At 63.3% G+C, this 17,835-nt stretch overlaps 1 protein-coding gene across 7 annotated transcripts in view; it reads right to left on the bottom strand.

Moving 5' to 3' along the window:
• ATP11A (ATPase phospholipid transporting 11A) overlaps positions 1-13,787 on the bottom strand; it is a 105,644-nt gene extending 91,857 nt beyond the window's left edge. For all 7 annotated transcript variants that reach the window (XM_059377892.1, XM_059377897.1, XM_059377895.1 and 4 more), the window contains exon 1: positions 13,681-13,787. In XM_059377892.1, the coding sequence (XP_059233875.1) occupies positions 13,681-13,719 (39 nt within the window). In that variant the 5' untranslated portion in view covers positions 13,720-13,787. The remainder of the gene's footprint in view (positions 1-13,680) is intronic.
• Positions 13,788-17,835: the final 4,048 nt, after the last annotated feature.

The following is a 17,835-nucleotide window of genomic DNA, read 5'->3' as shown; positions in this document are numbered from 1 at the left end:
GGTGCCTGACTGCTCTCACCTGGGCTCTTGACTCCCAGAAAGAGGTCTCGTGGGACACATGGGACGCCAGCTCTCCGGACTCTGGTATGCGCTGCCCACTCACCGGGCCATCCTGGGCTGGGCGGCGCCCCCTCCACCTTCGTGACGGCTGCTTCTGGGGGTGGGCCAGTCGGAAGGACGGACGCAGGCGCCTGCCTGTCTGCTCCCGTCCCCCCAGAAGTTAAATTCCATTTCACACCTTGGGTGCCTGCCCACTTCCTGGAGACACAAGCCGGAACTCAGGAAAGCTGGACGTCCAGCGCAAGGGAAAACCCGTGACTGCGGGGCTAGGCTGCAGTGTCCCGCGAGTTCGGGGGGATCCGTCTTTGCTTCTGTCTCATGGCAGGGCTGGAATTCGGCCCAAACCACAGTCCTGCCCTCTGCACTTTCGCTCTGAACTCGCAACTCGGGACCCTCTCCCTACTTCGGGTCACACAGCTTGACGGCAAATACTAAGTCACAGAGAACGGGAGCCTCTCTGCTTTAGGAAGACCGCGGAGAAGGCGGGGCGAGGCCACAGGGAGCCCGGGGCAAGCCGCACCTGCAGCAGGCTCGAGAGCTGGGGCGGCCAACTGTTGCGGCCAGAGGCAGGAGCAGGGCTCAGGCACCGGGAGGGAAAGGCGCACCCAGCGGGAAGCACCGTCATGCCACCGTGCTCGTAGGTCGCAGCGACTGGCAGGGACGGGTCACCCGTCACGTCGCGTCTCCTTCCCTCAGATACAAAACATGCCAAGCCCCGTCCAATGTCACTACACAAGCGACATCTGACCCCAGTGCCTCTGTCTTCAGGCCCCAGCATGGCCTCCCGGCTGCCCCCGGTCCGGCCACAGCCCCTGCATCCAACCACTGTGCGGAATCGCGACCAGGTTCACAGAGAGACGGGAGCCGAGCGGCAGGAGGGACCCTGGTCCCCTCCACGGAGCCTCGGGGCAGAGCGGAGCAGCAGCAGTGTGACTCGTCCCGCCGCAGCTGCGTCAGTATGTGCCGGACGATGGAACCGGCCTTGCTCCCCACTGTCAAGTCGCCTGTGAGCAGCCCAGCCTCACTGTCCTGCTGCCGAACGTCTGCCATGTGGGGCTCCCACCATGGAGGACCAACACCCCATGCAAAGCGAGGGGTCGGAGCCACAGGCCCAGGGAGGTCACACATCCCCCCCCCGGATGCGGGGCCTTGCTGCCACAGCGGGGGGCCTGCCCCCATTGTCACTGTTGGGGCCACAGCACCGCGGTGGTCACTCGCTTCCATCATCAGCGAGCCCAGGAAGACTGCCAGGGGCTGGCAGGGGCCCCGAACTGCAGGATGGCACAAATCCGGAAACAGGTCAGAGCCATACAGGCGACATAGGGAGACCGTTGCCGCCGACGCACCTGCTTGAGCTCCCTGACCTCTAGAGTTTACAAGGTCAGAGGCCACCTCCGGCCTCTAGGATGCGGATCAAAATCTATCTGAGAAGCCACCTTTCCAGAAGAGTCCGGAGACCAGAGACCCGACTTCCACGTCATACCCTGCATCACAACAGAGAAACGGCCCCAAAAGCCTGATCAAAGGATCACGGACGGCAGATTTCACCCCAGGCCTGCCACTCGGCCGACATGCAGTGTGCGGCAGGAAGACACGGGCGGGCCCGAGCACGTCGCAGCCTCACTTCAGCCCACATTCCCGGGACCGGGAGGGCAGGGGGCCAGGGAGCGGTCCGGGAGCCTCGGTGACAGGTGCGCCTGCGCAGAGCCCTCCTGGGGGCGGCCCAGGACCCTCCCCCACCCCATCATGTATCCGAACCCTGACTGACGGTGAGCACCCTGGACACCCTCTGAGGATGGGTTCCGGAGCCCGGCCCTCGGCCAGGCCCACCGGAAGAATGAAGCAAAGCAGAACTGGATATTCACCATCCGGGCCAGAGAGGAGGTGTCCCCTGAGCCGCAGGGACTGGCCGTGGCAGGTGGGGACAGGACAGCTCAGCGCTGCCCGCAGCCCTCGGGGCAAAGGCCACGCCGTGGGGAGGAGCACAAGACGCCCTCTGTCAGACTAGGGACAGGAGGGCAAGAAACTGAAAAAAAAAACCGTCAACCCATTGTTTTTTTTAATGCAGCGCGAGGGTGCAAAGGAAAAGGAATCGATTCTCTCTTGACGTTCACTTCTTCACCTGCCGAATGGGGCTCCGGCCAGCGCAGCACGCGGTGTGGTTTTTTAATGAGACGCGCCACGGTGTAATTACTCAGTTTTATGGCTAAGTCTCTTGTTAATAAACTCGGTACTAAGAAGAGGGACCTGCAGCTGTTCTCTAAAAAGAAACAGAACAAATTCATGAAATCAAAAAATAACCCCGATTTAAGAACAGAAGAAAAATCTAGCAGGTGTGGCCGAAGGAACAGGACACGGTTCTCCCAGAGCGAGCATCGGAGAGCTGCTCGTGACGCACTTTACGTTAACACGTCGGTCTGTGGACGGTGGGAGACGCGATGGTACAGACGAGCCGCCGACGGACGACGTGCTCCACCCGGCCGGTCAGCAGAACGGAGCTTCTGGAAGAAAACCTCCATCTAGCCCTTTAACCCCTGCTTGTCCCAAACGCAGGAAATGGCACGTGACTCCACGCGGCTCAGCGTGTCCGTGCAGAGGAGCGCTGTGCAGCAAGGGCAGCGCCGTGGACGCCGACGTTCAGGACAGCCCGTCCCCCCAAAGGGTCCCTTCCTGACCCCGTGCCGGCGACATGCTCAGGCAAGCAGTGGGAGCAGCACAGCCGTCACATGGCGCCGGTCTGAGAGCCGACGAGGAGAGGCTCCCATCACGCGCTACGTAAGTACAGAACACCACCTGCTCCGTGGGTCGGTCCCGCTAAGATTTAACTAGAGCCTGAGTTTCAGGGAGGCTCTGCTGACCCCGCGACGGTCTATCCCGCTAACGGAGAATGTCCCCAAGCACCCAGACATCACCGCAGGGACGACAAAGCTTCCAGCTGCGTGTGACTCAGGCTCCGTTTCCGACAAAAGGGCTCGGACGTGGCCGGCGATCATGCACCGGAAAGGGCAGAAGGTGCTGAATTTCACGTTCCGTATGTCTTACCATGATGAAAAAACTGCCTATAAACCTACCTATTGCCCGTTTGTCCAATAAACCGAGTCTGTTGTAATGTTAAAATCACCCTAACTTGGGGCGCCTGGGTGGCTCCGTGGGTTAAGCCGCTGCCTTCGGCTCAGGTCATGATCTCAGGGTCCTGGGATCGAGTCCCGCATCGGGCTCTCTGCTCAGCAGGAAGCCTGCTTCCCTCTCTCTCTCTCTGCCTGCCTCTCTGCCTACTTGTGATCTCTCTCTGTCAAATAAATAAATAAAATATTAAAAAAAAATCACCCTAACTTAACCAATTATGTAACACGTTCCTCGTTTCGCCACGTAATCTGTGGAAAACTGAGCACTTCACCAGAAGCAGCACACGTCACGTCGTCCACGTTTCAGGCTATGACATCAGCAGCGGCAGGTGCGCAGGCGGCCTCCGTCCACCCCCGCGGCCCGGCCTCGGCCTCACCACACGTGGAGGCCGCCCCGACCTCCTCCAGCAGCGCCCGGCCCCGACCCCCCTGCGTGCGGTTCACGGTCCTCGGCGGCCGCTCCTGGCCTCGCGCTCGCCCCGTGCCCGTCACCCGCTGCGCACACGCAGCCTCCGGGCCGGCTCCCTGCTGAAGCCTCAGTGCATACAGCAGGCGCCCAGTATGCGCTCCGCTTACCCTAGACCTTTCTTTACGAGAACCGTCCTGGGCCGCCCCCCACGACTCCTCCAGGGCCGCGAGCTCGCCTAGTTGACTCTGTCAACGTCAGACAAAATGCAGGACAGCAGGAGTGGGGGCGAGAGCCGCGGCCCCAGACCCCCTGCGGCCTTCCCCACCCGCTCGCCGCTCTCGGGCGCCCCGACGCTGGCGTTACTGGGGGACAAGGCGTGGGTGCCACACGGCTCTCCCAGCTCCTCAGGGCTCGTCTATGCTCGTCAGACTCCACGTGACGCCCACACGTTTTTACAGAGAAACAGGCACTGCCTGCGGTTATCTGTCCGTCTGTCCGTCTCTGTCGAGCTCAGACTCAGCCTCACATCACACGTCCTCCGGACCAGTGAGCATCTGTAACTTTATTCCATGTAACAATTTTAAATTAATTCCATGATTTTAAAACTTGGGTTTTAGTGGCGAATTTCTGAGATCTTGAAAACTCACACAGGAATCTAGATGATACCCTAATGGCAGAACCTGTGTCCCTAATCCTCGGCTGAAAACAGGCTGGAGGAAATCCTCTTTCCTCAGGAGGAGGGAGATTACATACTGCCATGTCGGGTGGCCACCCCCTCCTCAGCCTGCCCGTCCAGGCCACTCCGGCACGCGGGAGGGACAGGAGCCTCCAGATCGTCCGGGCCCAGAGAGGCTGGAGGAGAACTCTGGGCTGGATTCAAACACTGTCACAGACCTGGGACTCCTCTTACCAACGGGACCACGTGGCCTGCACCGTCCGCGAAGCCAGTGACACGAGCTCTCCTGACGGTCGTCAGAGGCCGGCCTCACTCCTGACCCGAGGACAACTGTGCTTCGGGGCACGTCCGCTCCGTGCGCAAATCCCGAATGAAGGAAGACAGGGCAGGGCTGGAGAAGCACCCGCCGCGGAGAGAGACAGCAGCAGGGTCGGGAGCTGGGCCACCAGCGTGTGCGCCCCCGAGCGCGTCGGGGTCGTGTGTGCACAGCCGGCCACAGGCGGGAGCACGGGTCCTACTCTGCGAGCTAGGAAGTCAGGCTCCGTGTCCAACAGTCACTTTCCAGACCCGCCAAAGGCACGGTGCCACGCTGTCCAGAGGTCAGAAGTCTGCCAGTGCCACTCCACCGACCGGAGGCACCCGGTCACGGCGCTCCAGCCGGGGCAGACACGTCCAATCCAGTTACGTGCCGAACACCGAGACATCTGTCCCGTTCCCAGGCCAGACGCTACGCACAGGATTATAGTACAAACCCAGGACAGTGCTTGTAGCCTGTCTCAGCATCGGCCCCGCGCTCCTGCCGGCCTCCTGCAGCAGCGGCCCAGAGACACACAGACATGCTGCGGCCTCGGGCCGGTTGGCGACGGGAGCCGGGCTCTATTATAGCCACCAAGGGCCCAGGTGCCACAATCTTAGAGAAGTAGTCCATTCCCACTAAACATCTAGTTTCGCCTCTCCAGGTTTCGTGAACATTCACTCCTGTGTTTTCGACACAACCGTAAGCAGACTTCATGTGCCTTTCCTCTCGGTGCTCCCATCTGGTTGGGAGTTTACGACCTGAACGGGGCCAGCTCCCAGCGCATGGCCCCGGACTGCACGGTGCCTCTCCCAAACTCGTACACGCAAGCCCTAACCACCAGCAGGACGGTACCTGCAGACGGGGGCCATCTGCACTCTCCCCGCTGGAACCTCCAGCACATGAACAAGGGCCCTGTGAGGCCATGGCAGGACGGCGGCCGTCCGCAGGCCAGGAAGATGCTCTCACCGGAAGCTGGATGTGCCGGCTCCTTGACCTTGGACTGTCTGCTACGTCGCCGGCCTGGCCTGTTTGTTACTGTGGCCTGAGCTGACGGAGACGCACTCAGGCCGCACATGTCTCCCTTTGTGTCTTAAACGCTAGCATTTAAAATCAACACCCACGTTCACGGACTCTGTGACCAGCACCTTAAACAACGTGTGAACCCTTCTGGGAAACTATTCCTCCCAGACCACACTCTCAGCATCGATTTCCTTGATCCTCAAGCCCGTATGTTAGGATCACCGTTCCAGAAACCCGCTGGCCGCTGCCCTCAGCTAATGAGATACAGGAAGAAAGGCGCCAAGAGAGGAGGAAGCCCACTGAGAGACCAGCGCAAAGACGAACCCAACAGAGAGCGCGGGGTCTTGTGGAAGCTGTGCCGCCGGCTCCTACAGCCCTGCGCTTGCTCCCTGCACACACGTGCTGGCGGGGAAGCGTGACAGGCCCCCGGTGACCGTGACATCGAGCAACAGCCTGGACGGGCACCGGCTCCCGCACGGCCCTCGGCCGCAGCAGGCTTCCGGGAAGAATCGGGAGCATTCAGGGCAAAGGGAGGCAGGTGTGTCCCTGCACCTTCCCGAGCACGCGGTGCTCCTGGGACCGGCTTGATAACCATGAGCCACGTCAACAGCCGCCCACCGACCCCCATCCTCCAGGGACGGCTCAGGAGGGGTCCTGAAACATGACAGATTCCAAAAGCAGGTGCTGCTGGAAGGAAAAGGCGCCTTCAACCGGAGCAAGAGGCAGGGGCTGCACAGGGCACGTTGGGAATGAGACCTTCCAGCTCTGCTCCGTCTCCCAGGGGTGGGAAAGCATGCAAAATGCAGCTCCGGGATCCACAGAAACCGCGGACCACCTGGCTTTACACCAGATGCTATCCGGCCCTTCCTTCCCCGCCTCCCTAATTCTCGCTGCCCCCAGCGCCAGGCACAGTGGGTACGCCCGCCCGCGTTCCAGAACAACCCATCCCTAGATCAAGCAAGCAGGGCTTTCCTACACAGCTCCGTTCACACACGTCGCCCACGAAATGTAGAGTCTGTGCGTGTCCTGAACAGCAAAGCACAGGGCCAAGGGTAACGGTAAGAAGGGGACCAGGGAGGAGTCGAGGCAGGTCATGGCCACAAACCAGCTTCACAGGACTGCAGGTCAGGGCACCTAGAACACTCCTAGCCTCGAGCTCACAAGTTCATAGACTTGTGTCCCCCTGACCTCTCGCAAAGGGCACAGCTCGCCCCACAGTCTTCGCAAATCGCCATCTTGGGCAGGAAAAAGCAGGTCCACGCAGGTAAATTCACCAACAAAATAAAAGGTCAAGGTATTTCCGCGAAGCGATCCCCCTGGTGAAGTGAGCAGAGAGGGCCGGTCCTCGCTGCTGTTCTGGGAACCGGGCCAACGGCTCACCAGGACCCCTTCGCCCGACGCAGACACGGCGGACGGGGTCACTTGTTGTGCAGTGGACGGAGCGCCCCTTCTCTGAGTGGTGGGGACTGTTCCCTCCTGGCGAGGGCAGCCGACGTCCCACCGGCGTCTGGGAGGAGCTGGCCCACCGGCCCGTCTCTGTGTCTGTCTCTCTCAGTCTCTCCCCTCTGTCTGTCCGTCTCTGTCCCCGTCTGTCCCTCTCCTTCCCTCTCTCTACCTTCCGCTCTCCGTCCGTCCATCCGTCCGTCCCTCCTTCCATCTGTGCCTCAGTGTCTCTGTCTCCCTCCGTCTCTCCCTGCCTCTGTCTCTGTCTCCCTCCGTCTCTCTTGGCAGCTGTGCTGGCTCCTCCCAGCCGGGGACAGGGACGGAGGGTAGGGACAAGCAGACCAGGGGCCCAGATGCCCGGTCCGTCAGGCTATGCCTTCTCCCCATCCCTGGGACACATACGTTACTGGTCTTTGGCTAAAGAGTCTTTTTCACAAGGAACAAACCTTCTCTGGGAGGTCCTGTCTCGTCTTCCAAACCAGGGGGAAAAGATCCTTTTCATTACCTTTCTGAGCCGGGAAAACGTTCCGAGCCCCGCGCCCCCAGAGGCGTGGAGCTGTTACTGGCGGGAAATGAGCTGCTTCCCGCGGCCTGGACGGAGCTCTGGGAGAGGGTGTGAGCACGGGGCTGCCCCAGGGCCGCACGCTGGGAGTGCGGTCCAGGAGGAATCGTTCTCAGGAAGGTTCCCGCGTTGTTGGCTCTAAGGCGCTGACCGCGTCGGTGAACCTGGGTGTTGACTGTGAGATCGAGCGTTGAAGACACAAAGGCCAGAGGCTCAACACAGGTGACAACGGGAGGAGCCGTGGGAGGAAACCAAAAGTCCCAGCTGACCCTTGGCCTCCGTGCTGGGCCCCCTCCCGGCCCCGCACTCCAGCAGGGGGACGCCCGTTGCCCTCAGGCGGGGGCCAAGGCCTCCCTCCAGGGAGTAAACCAGGGTGTGCTGCGCTCCCGGGGACCAGGTGGGGGGCTGTGAGCAAGGCAGGCACAGCCGGGGGACAGTGAGGGGCGTCAGGGAACCCGAGAAACAGAGGGGCCGCGGGAGAGCCGGCACGCTCCTGGCGGGGGACAGAGGGCCGCGGGACAGTGTGCAGCCCCCGGCCAGGGGTCACTCAGTGGGCAGCTGTGGTGGGAGGGTGGGGTCGCAACCCTGGAGGGCGGGCCAGATCGCGCTGAAGAAGAGGGGAGGTGTGGACGTCGCGCGCGTTCACACACACTTCTAAAGCCACCGAGTGCCTGCCTGTGTCCTTGGACAAGGGGTCTGAATCTTAACTAAGGCCGGCACTCCTTCAAGAATCTAACCAAAATTGGGAAACCCAATTATTTTGCCCAGAAAAAAAACCATGTATGCTGTGTGAAGGCAGCTGGGTCCCACCAGTGAGCAGGGAAGTGCGGTCCCCATCCAGCTCCGGCAGCGGCCCCGTGACGGGTACCTCCTCCCAGGGCCCCGCGGCCCACAGAGGCAAGGGGATCCCAAGCCAGGGACCCACGCACCCCAGGACCTGCTGCGACCCACAGGGGAGCGCTGTTCCGGGACGTAGAGAAACCTTCACGCAGAAGCCACCAAGCCCGTCCCACGGACCCACCAGGGGCCACAGCCCTGAGGACCCAACATTCCCCACTGTGGGGCTGACTGTGCAAGGGGTTGGGCCGGATGCCTGCCGCTCCCACACGGCAACGATGCTGGTTAATGTACCAAGGAAGGAGAATCCAGAAGTCTGTAGTCACGTGAGCCTTAAGAGACTGTCATCAATCACTTGTGATCCCCGGAAGCTCCCTTCGAAGCATCTGGGGCGACCTCTGCCACGCCCTTCTCCTTCTCCGCAGTCCCCACACAAGGAGGAATCCCCCAGGCAGATGCTTCCAGAGGGACGACCCTGTGCCAGGAACTGGTCCAGGCGCATGGCGGGCAGCTGAGGGGCTGCGTGGATGTGGACGGGGTGCCTGGGGCTCCTCCGGGCAAGGGCTGTGCCCGGAGGAGAGAGGGCGCCAGCGCGGAGCCCCACGGGGACCAAGAAGGGCCAGCGGCAGGCGGGAAGGCCAGGGGCTGCCGTGCGGCCTCTCTGCCTGGACACGGCCGGGTCCCCCAGCCCCAGCCCCACGTGGATTCCTGTGTTTGGCTTCCTGCCTGCTGCCGCCCCCGCCACCACCTAAAGGAATGCCCCAGGACCAGGCCTGGCTGTGCCGGGCATGGAGAGGAACTGGTGTGCGCACAAGGCACTGGCTGGTGTGTGCCGGGAGAATGAGAAGGGCTCCAAGGGCCTCCAGATGGAGATGGTGATGAGCCCCCACACCCCACCGCCCCAGGGTGATGGAGATGGTGATGAGCCCCCACACCCCACCGCCCCAGCAAGTGTGAAAAGGGACACGTTGGCAGCAGGGCCAAGTTCAGCTGTGAAGGAGGCAGAGAAACGGGGTTGGGAAGAGTGTGCAGCTTGAGAACAGGCTATGTGCAGGCCCGGCCACCGGCACGGGGTCTCAGTTCGGACACAGATGATCCAGGAGGAAGGAGGAGACACGGGGTCCCAAACCACAGGAGGATGAGGGCAGACCAGGCAGGGCCGGTGGGCTGCCTGGAGGAGGAGGCATCCTGTCTGGTGACGACGTTCCCTCCAGGAAGCCCAGGGCGAGGTCTCGACAGTCCGCGGGGGTCTGAAGCCCTGAGCGGCGCAGGGCTGCGCACAGTGGGGGCCGGGGCATTCCCAGTGGGACATGCGAGCCTGCACAGGGAGGAGCCCTCGTGGCCCCGGTCCCCATGAGAAGCTGGGGGTGTCAGCCTGCGCGCCGGGGGCTCACAGAGGCGGAGGCAGCTGGGACTTCTGACCTCCACCAGCCACTGTGGTGTGTCCCTGCGGTGCCGGCAGGTGAGCAAAAGCAGCAGCAAGCCTTGCTCATGCGGCCGGACCTCTAACGCTGCCAGAACCGGCCTCCCTGAGTCTCCCGCAGACAAGAGCATTTCTGCCCACACTTAACTGGTCAGAGGCTGGGACTTAGGGCCCCAGCCGTCTTTTATCAAGCCTGTTCCCGCTGGAGCACGCGGCAGAGCGCTGGACCGTCTGTGTTGAGGGGATAGCCGGGGCCTCCTGCGGCATTTGTGGCCGGAGCCAGCGCGGTTCTCACCACCACAAAGGAGACGGCGTGCTCACCCCCTGACACCCAACTGGCTGTAGCAAAACCCGGCACAGAAACCGCCTGTCCGCACCGTGGTTAAGCCGGCCCTGCGGCTCGGAGAACAGCATCCCACGGGAGCTTGCTGCCAGCACACGGAGCTGCTCCAGGGCGTGTGGGAGCAGAGCAGGGAGTTCGCTGCAGGCCGGAGCGCAGAGGGAGACAGAGACCAGGCAGGTTGCCTGCAAGTGTGCGGCGAGCCCCGGGGGCCAAGGACCTGCGCGGGGAGCACTGGCTCCCGCCCACACGCGGCCAGGCCAGGCCTCACACGAGGCGAGGCACGCGGCCTCCTGCTCCTGCTCCTGCAAGCCCAGCGAGAGATGCCTCCCCTGCGGGGTTAGGCGGGGGCTCCTAGTCCCGCCGCACTGGAAGTTCTCCTGCAGGGACTGGAAGGACTGAGGGAAAGGAACGTCTGCCCCGTGGACAGGCCGCCTCCCCGGAAGTGCAGACCGGCCCAGACACAGAGACGGCTGTGCTTTCTAGAAGGGTTACAGCACTCAAAGACAGTCGTGCTTAAAGCTCTCCGGGGACCCCAAATATTTACTTTACCCAACAGAGAAAGCCCTAATGTCACAGCTTGTTCCAGAAACAGAACCCACCTAGCAAGGAACGCCTGCACGTTTTCCAGAAGTTTACTGTGTCAAATATAAGAATCCTAGAAAGCAAAAGGTGTGAGAGACAAGTGGAGACGTAGGGGCAGCACGGCAGCGCGAGCGACAGATGCCTGGGCTGAGCGACCGGACGCAAACCGCAGACACGGAACAAGACGGAGCTCAGACCCACAGACCTGTGGGTGGGTCTCCCGACCAGGCCGCCCGGAAGAGAAGGAGGAGGCCAGTGTCCTGCCGGCGTGGTTATCCTGGCCGGGGATGCGCATGCGTGAGCACATACATGGACAGACGCTGCCTGTGGCCTGGCCTGTGCTCAGGAGTGGGGCGCCCGGGCCACCCCGCCAGGGACTGACTTGTGCTAATGGCTCGCGGTGACCAGAGCAGCTCCCGAGAGCTGGGCCGCGCTCCGAGGTCACCGCACCCCTCAGGGAACCTCTCCACAGCCGGTCTCGGATGGGACCACGGAGGCAGGCCTGCCCACGGTCCCATGGCTTCCCCCGCGGGCTGGCCAGGCGCCCACAGAGCTCGCAGGGACCCGCAAGGCTGCACAGGCTTCTCCCAGAACGGAAACCCCCGGAACCCAGGCGTCCCCCCTCCCGTCTATAAGGAGGAAAGAGAACTACCTCTCCATCCGCTTCGTTAAGTCAGAAGCATCTGTAAACAGGCCCAACTACCTTGTGATCCATAAATCACCTGACGGTACACAAGCACCGGCCGTGTGTGTGCACAGCTCACCCCTGCACGGCCTCCGTCCGTCCACAGCACCAGGAATATGTGCTCTGCGGCCCAGACAGCAGGGCCACGACAGACTCCTCCCATCCGTGCACCTGAGCTCGCGCTCTCTCTCTCTGGAGTTTGCCAGACTGGAACATCTGCGGCCATGCTCTCAAGGACTCCTTTGCCTTCTGGCAACGCTCACACCTCAGGAGGAGCGGAGACGTTTTCTCTGCCCCGGCAACGGGGGAGCTGGGGCAGAGAACGGGAGCAAGCTCTTGTTTGTTCTCGTAAAGTCAGAGGGAAACCACAACGACCGACGGACGTACTCAGCTACAGGCTCTGCCTCTCCTTCGAGAAAAACGTAATATAATTTGGTCCTACACGATAACGAGCCCCGACAGAACCTGACGCTTCCTGGAAAAACTCAGACGAGCTCAACAGCACAAACAGCTTAGTATCAGGGAAATGGACGGTCTGTATGCGACTGCGCTGACACCGCCGAGCGCCCGGACTGAAAATACAAAGACGTGGAATGGAGAAGAGGAAGGCCAGTGAGTGACCTACCGCCCGCGCTGCAGGAACGGCAGCAGACAGCGTCCGCGCCTGGAAAGTTCCTTAAGCAACAGCTGCCACTTCGGTCTGACAGAAGACGTCACCTCGTAAGCCTCATGATACAGCGAAGGGAACTTTAGCGTCCCAACCGCGAGACACTCACATAAACCAAAACGACACGGAGCAGCTGAGGGCCTGCAGGAAGGGCATGTGTCTGCCCCACTCCCGGGATGCAGGGTCCAGAACTGGGGGGGCGGTCAGACCCACTGGGCAGTGAGCGGCCGCCCCGTCGGAGGACACGGGGGTCAGAGGGGACCGTCCACCCGCTCTCCATCTCTCCTGGAGGCAGACTGCACGTCCCCCTGGCCATGCAACCCTCCCTTTTATCAAGACTTGGAAGGGAACGGAAATTCACCCTGGGCACAGGTTAAATGACACTAGCTGCACCGTTTCTCCAGTTTCCCTTTGGGGAACAGAGGCAGGGGCACAACCCGCCGACCGGCAGCTGGGAAGACAGCGTCCCCGCCCACCCGACAAAGCGTTTCTCCTACCCACGGCCACTGGGACGGGGCTTTCTAGAACTTCCCACCCTGCAGAAAGAACGTGTCCTCGGACACTGCCGTTCACTCCACAGGGTGGGCTCCGGGCAATCACGGGGCTTTCACGGGCCGGCCCGCCCCCCCCCGCCCCCCCCCCTCTCTCCGCTGCAAGGTCAGGCGCCTGCCCTGCCCCAGGGCGCCGGGACCTGGGGAAGGTGAGCACAGTCACCCTGAGCCGCGTCTTCTGCTGAGGGGGTCAGCGCGGGGGACAGGACGTGGCGGTGCCATCCACGAAGACCCCACGAAGGTCCCGGCTCCTCCGCGAGCTCACAAACAGGAACGTGTGTCCGGCACAACCCCACGCGGAAACAGCCCCCGGTTCCACAGGGACGCCCGCACGCGCCGGCCCGCGGCTCCAACAAGCCGTGCGCGACCGCGGACCGACGCCGGCCGCGAACAAGGCGCCTTTGTGGAGCCGGTGGCAGGAAACACCACCCTCCGGACAGCGCCTTCTCCCGGGCGCACACGCCCTCCGGCACCGCTGCCAGGGCCACGGCCGCGCGCAGTCCCCTCGCTCCGGGGTCGGGAACACCCGCTTTGCCCTCCGAGCGCGAACTGAGCCCCGCCCCGCGGCCCGCGAGCGCGGACTCCAGACGGCGCGCACAGCCCGGCCTCCGCTCCGATTGGTCACTTCCCGGGAAGCGGTGCCAAACTTCACTGGCGGGTCCCCGGCGCTGTCACACGGACCCGGCGAAGGGGAGCTTCTCGGCGCGGGCGCGCTCTGCCGTCCCGCCCGCCCGTCCCTCCGCAGCCCGCGCCGGGCAGCCCCCTCCCCACGGCTCGCGGGAGGCGCGCGGGCCGGAGCAGGTGGACGGGCGCCCGGGCCCCTCCGCCGCACGCCCGAGGTGCGCCCTCCGCGAGCCTCCCCGGCGCCCCGCCCGCGCCCCGAGCTGCGCGAGTCCCCGGGACCCCGGACCCCGGCCGCACAGGGGGGGCGCGCGCGGCGGGTCCGACCCCGGGGCCCATCCCCGCCCCCCCACCCCCCCAGCCGCGGGCCGAACTCACGTATCGGTGCACGAGCGTCCGCACCCGGCCGCAGTCCATGGCTCCTCCGGCCGCGCCCGCCCGCGCTCAGCGCCCCAGCGCCCGGCTCGGCGCGCCCATGGGCCCGGGCCCCAGTGCGGCCGCGCGCCCCCGACCCGGTCACGGCCTGGGCGCGCCGGGCGCTGCGGGGGGCGGCCGCGGCCCTTCCGCGCTCATGCCCGGCCCGGCCTGCGGGGGTGGCCGCGGGGGTGGCCGCTCGGCCGCGGTGGCTGCTCGGGGCCCGGACTGCCGGCGGGGGCTGCGGGCGGGGAGCGCGGAGGCGCGGGCGGTCCGCTCGGCTGCTCCGCTCGCCGCTCCTCTGCTCGCCTCTGCGCGCGGCTCCTCCTCTCCCCGGCTCCGCTCCCCGGCTCCGCCCCTCCCGCCCCTGCCCTCCGCCCGCCGCCCCCCTCGGCCCTGCCTCGGGCCGCCCGGGCCCCCGCGCGCACGTCACGGGCGCCAGTGAGCATGCGCCCCGCGCCCGCCGCCCCCGCCCCTGCCCGCCACGCCCGCCCTCGCTCACCGCGCGCGCGCGGGGCCCGCCCTCCGCGTCCCTGAGCCCGGCCGGCCCCGGCGCGCGGACGGCCCGAGGGCGCTGGGCGTGGGGGCGGGGACGACTCCCTGTTGCTTCCGCCTCCCGGGGCCTGGCCCGCGGCCCGGTGCGCCCCACGGGAAGGAGCCTCGGCCTGGTCCGCCCCGGCCTGACGCCCGCCCGAAACTTCGGTCTCGCTCCGGAAGGCCGGGGGGCGGGCGCCGGGTCGCGGAGGCGCGGAGGGCGCCGTGGGATCGGGCGGGAGACCCGCTGCCCGGGTCTGGGCGGCGCGCTGGGGCCCAGCCGGGACCTGGCGCGGCGGCTCCTGCCTCGCAGGTGGGGGCGGGGTCGTGCCTCGGGCAATGCCCCGTGCGCTCCGCTTTCCCGCGCGGGGGTGCGGGCGAGCCCCGGCTCCGCCGCCTGCGACCCTTCCTCTCCGAAACCCGCGCCCTCCCGCGCCCCGGCCTCCTGGCCTTTGCTGTCCAGAGTCGTGCTCTGGCCGCGGCGAGGTGCGGAGCCGCGCTCGAACCTGTTGCACCAGCGGGCAGCCGGGCTGGGCCGCGCTCCCCCAGTCCCGCCGGTCCCGTGCCTTGCTGCCCCGTCCAGGGCGGCCACCCCGAGGCCCAGTCTGGGAGGCCAAGCCCGGCCCCGGGCTCCAGGTCCCTGGGGCACCGCGCTCCGTGCTGCGGGCCCTGAACCCGGCAGAGCTGGTCCTGAGAGCCGGGACCCCACGATTTCACTCCCGCCCCGGGCTGTTTCTGGTTTCCCAGCGGAGAACGGACTCCTCGCTCGCAGTCAGCCTGTGCTAAGTGAGGCGCTTTGCTGCAGCTTCTCCGCCTGCTGCCTCCATGTCGCCTTTGATATCTGAGTGGCAGAGGCCAGAGGGACAGTGCCCCGGCCATGGGAGGGGTGCGGTGGAAGAGAAGCCCTGTTACCTGCTTTCTGGCCTAGAAAGGAGTCCGCTTAGAAGGAAGAGTGACCACCAACGACCTGGGGTCTGCATCACCTTCCTTCCGTAAAACACTCGTTTGGGGTCTGCTCACACATTCATCCTAGTCACTCTGCCCTTCTCTGTCCTGCTCTGAGCCCAGGAGGCTAATGGTCATCCTCACTGGCCCCTCGCCGACCAGGCCACTTGCAGCAAGCTGAAGACCCGGAGGGTCTGGGCACATCCTTCCCCTCCGGCCTGGCCTCCCTTGGGATCCGCAGTGAGGACAGCGCCTGGAGACCTCCCTTTTCCACTGTGTCAACTTGAGTCAGGTTCCAAGAACTATAGTCTTCTCCTCCAGCCTCCATGGCTTCCTGCTCCTGCCGTCCCTGGGCAGCAGCACCCCTGGATGGGTCCCTCTGTCACACTGTCTCCCAAATCTCTCAAGAAGACCCCTGCTTCCCGCCAGGCCCCTCATGGCTAGGGCCAGATTTGGACTAGGCTTCTACCTTACCAACCGCACCGTTGCAAGGGTGTGCGTGCAGACGCAGAGGGCAGGCTGGCTGGGCGAAGGCTGGCTGTCCCCCAGGAGCTTCAGTCTCCCAAGGGCAAATGTTAATTCCATGTTGTTGTAGGCGTTCCCTCTGTCCTTGACGGAAACCCGTCATGGTCCAGGAACCCGCCAAACCCGCGCTCCTGTAAGCTGTCTTTTCCCACGACTTGTTTAAAACAAGTCTAAGCCAATGAGTCCCGCTGTGGGGAAAAACGTTGCCTCACTCTTAAAAAGGCACATGAAGGGAAGTACTACCCGCTTCCTGCCGGCTGTGTGTCGGGCTGTGTGTCGGGCTGTCACGGCAGGTGCCGGCCGCCTTCTCGAGTCCGCGCCCGGAGGCAGCGCGAGGACCACCCTCGCGGTGGGGACGGCAGCTCAGGAAGATGAGAGGAAGCCTGGAGCCTTGCTCACACCGTTGGCCACGCACTGATCCCGCCACCGCTGTGAGTGCCATAACTTAAAACCTGTGGAACCAAATCAGTTAGGACTTAACTAAAACCCAGCTCCCACCCTGGGACTCCGTGACTTATTTCCGTGGAGCCGCTGCTAACTCGAAAGCTTCAACAGCATGTGCTTCTTCCTCAGGACTCTGTGGTTTGGCGGAATGGCTCCTCTGCTCCTTCTGGTGTTGACTGGGGTTGTTCGTGGGGGACTCCGCAGGACCTAAAAGGTTCCAAGACTTTGGCCACATGTCTGGTGTCTCAGCTTGGGAGATAGGAAGTGGGAGCAGACTGGCCTCTCTCTCTCCACTCGGCTTCTCATCACAGAGGAGTCTAGCCTCGGCTTCTTACATGGCCGCTGGATCCCAAGAGGGTCAAAGTGGGCACCGTATGGCGCTGAAACGGGACACTCCTGCTGCCCCATTCTCTCGGGAAAAGTAGGTTCCAAAGCCAAGCCAGATGCAAGGAGAGGAAAAGAGATTTAACGTCTTGGTGGGAGGAGGGCCTGGCACCAAGAGAGGGGAGACCTTGTGAGCCGTCATCCTGGAAATCGTCTGCACAGACAGACATCAGCAGTAAGAGGAAGTTGTGCCGGCGTCACGCCAAGTCCAAGGAGATGGCTGCGGGAAGCTCCAGGGCCTACCTGGGCCTGTTTCTTCATTCACACCAGGGGCCGAGAATCTTTCCGTCTCACGGGGTCAGCTCAGTCCCATGCATGGTCCTGGCCAAGCAGTCGTCGGGACCACGGAGTGCCATTCGATGATCGGCAGAGGCCTGGCTTCAGAGCACATCCCTGACTGGTAAGTGTCCAGTGGGAATGGGATGATCTTCACCAGCTTCAGGTCTTCAGGAACCCCTTCCTCACGCTCCGCCACCTCCAGTGGTCTGGCTGCTCCAGCTCGGTGGGGGGCAGCGCAGCAGGTAGGATCCGGAACTGAGAACCGAAATCCACGTATGGGTTTGCCTCCGGATGCCTGGGCTACATGCACACCCACACCTGTGCCCAGACCCATAAACACCTGCTCTCTCTTCCTCCGCCCCACCTGGGAGGGACGCGGGTGGCGGCCACACATCTTGGACTCACTGACTTCTAAGTAAAAAGGCTTCTGGAGGGGTGCCTGGGTGGCTCTGCTGGTTGGTTGACTGTCCAACTATTGAACTCAGCTCGGGTCCTGATTTCAGGGTCGTGAGTCAAGTCCCACATTGGACTCCGTGCTAGGCATGAAGCCTACTTTTTTTTTCTAAAGTTTTTTTTTTTTTTTTTAATTTATTTGTCAGAGAGAGATAGAGAGCTCACAAGTAGGGGAGCGGCAGGCAGAGAGAGAAGGAGAAGCAGGCTTCCCGCTGAGCAAGGAGCCCGGTGTGGAACTTGATCCCAGGACGCTGGGATCATGACCCAAGCCGAAGGCACATTAACTCACTGAGCCACCCAGGCGTCCTGGCATGAAGCCTACTTTAAAAAAAAAAAAATTTTTTTTAAAGAAAATTTAAAATAGCCAAACTATGGAAAGAGCCTAGATGTCCATCAAAGGATGACTGGATAAAGAATATGTGATCCATACACACAAGGGAATACTACGCAGCCGTCAGAGGAAACGGAATCTTGCCGTGTGCAGTGACGTGGATGGAACTGGAGGGTATTGTGCTGAGCAGAGTAAGTGAATCAGAGAAAGACAATGATCCTATG

The sequence above is a fragment of the Mustela nigripes genome, chromosome 15, assembly GCF_022355385.1.
Source record: "Mustela nigripes isolate SB6536 chromosome 15, MUSNIG.SB6536, whole genome shotgun sequence".
In the NCBI taxonomy this organism is placed as follows: Eukaryota; Metazoa; Chordata; class Mammalia; order Carnivora; family Mustelidae; genus Mustela; species Mustela nigripes.
This window is presented reverse-complemented; position numbering and strand designations above follow the sequence as displayed.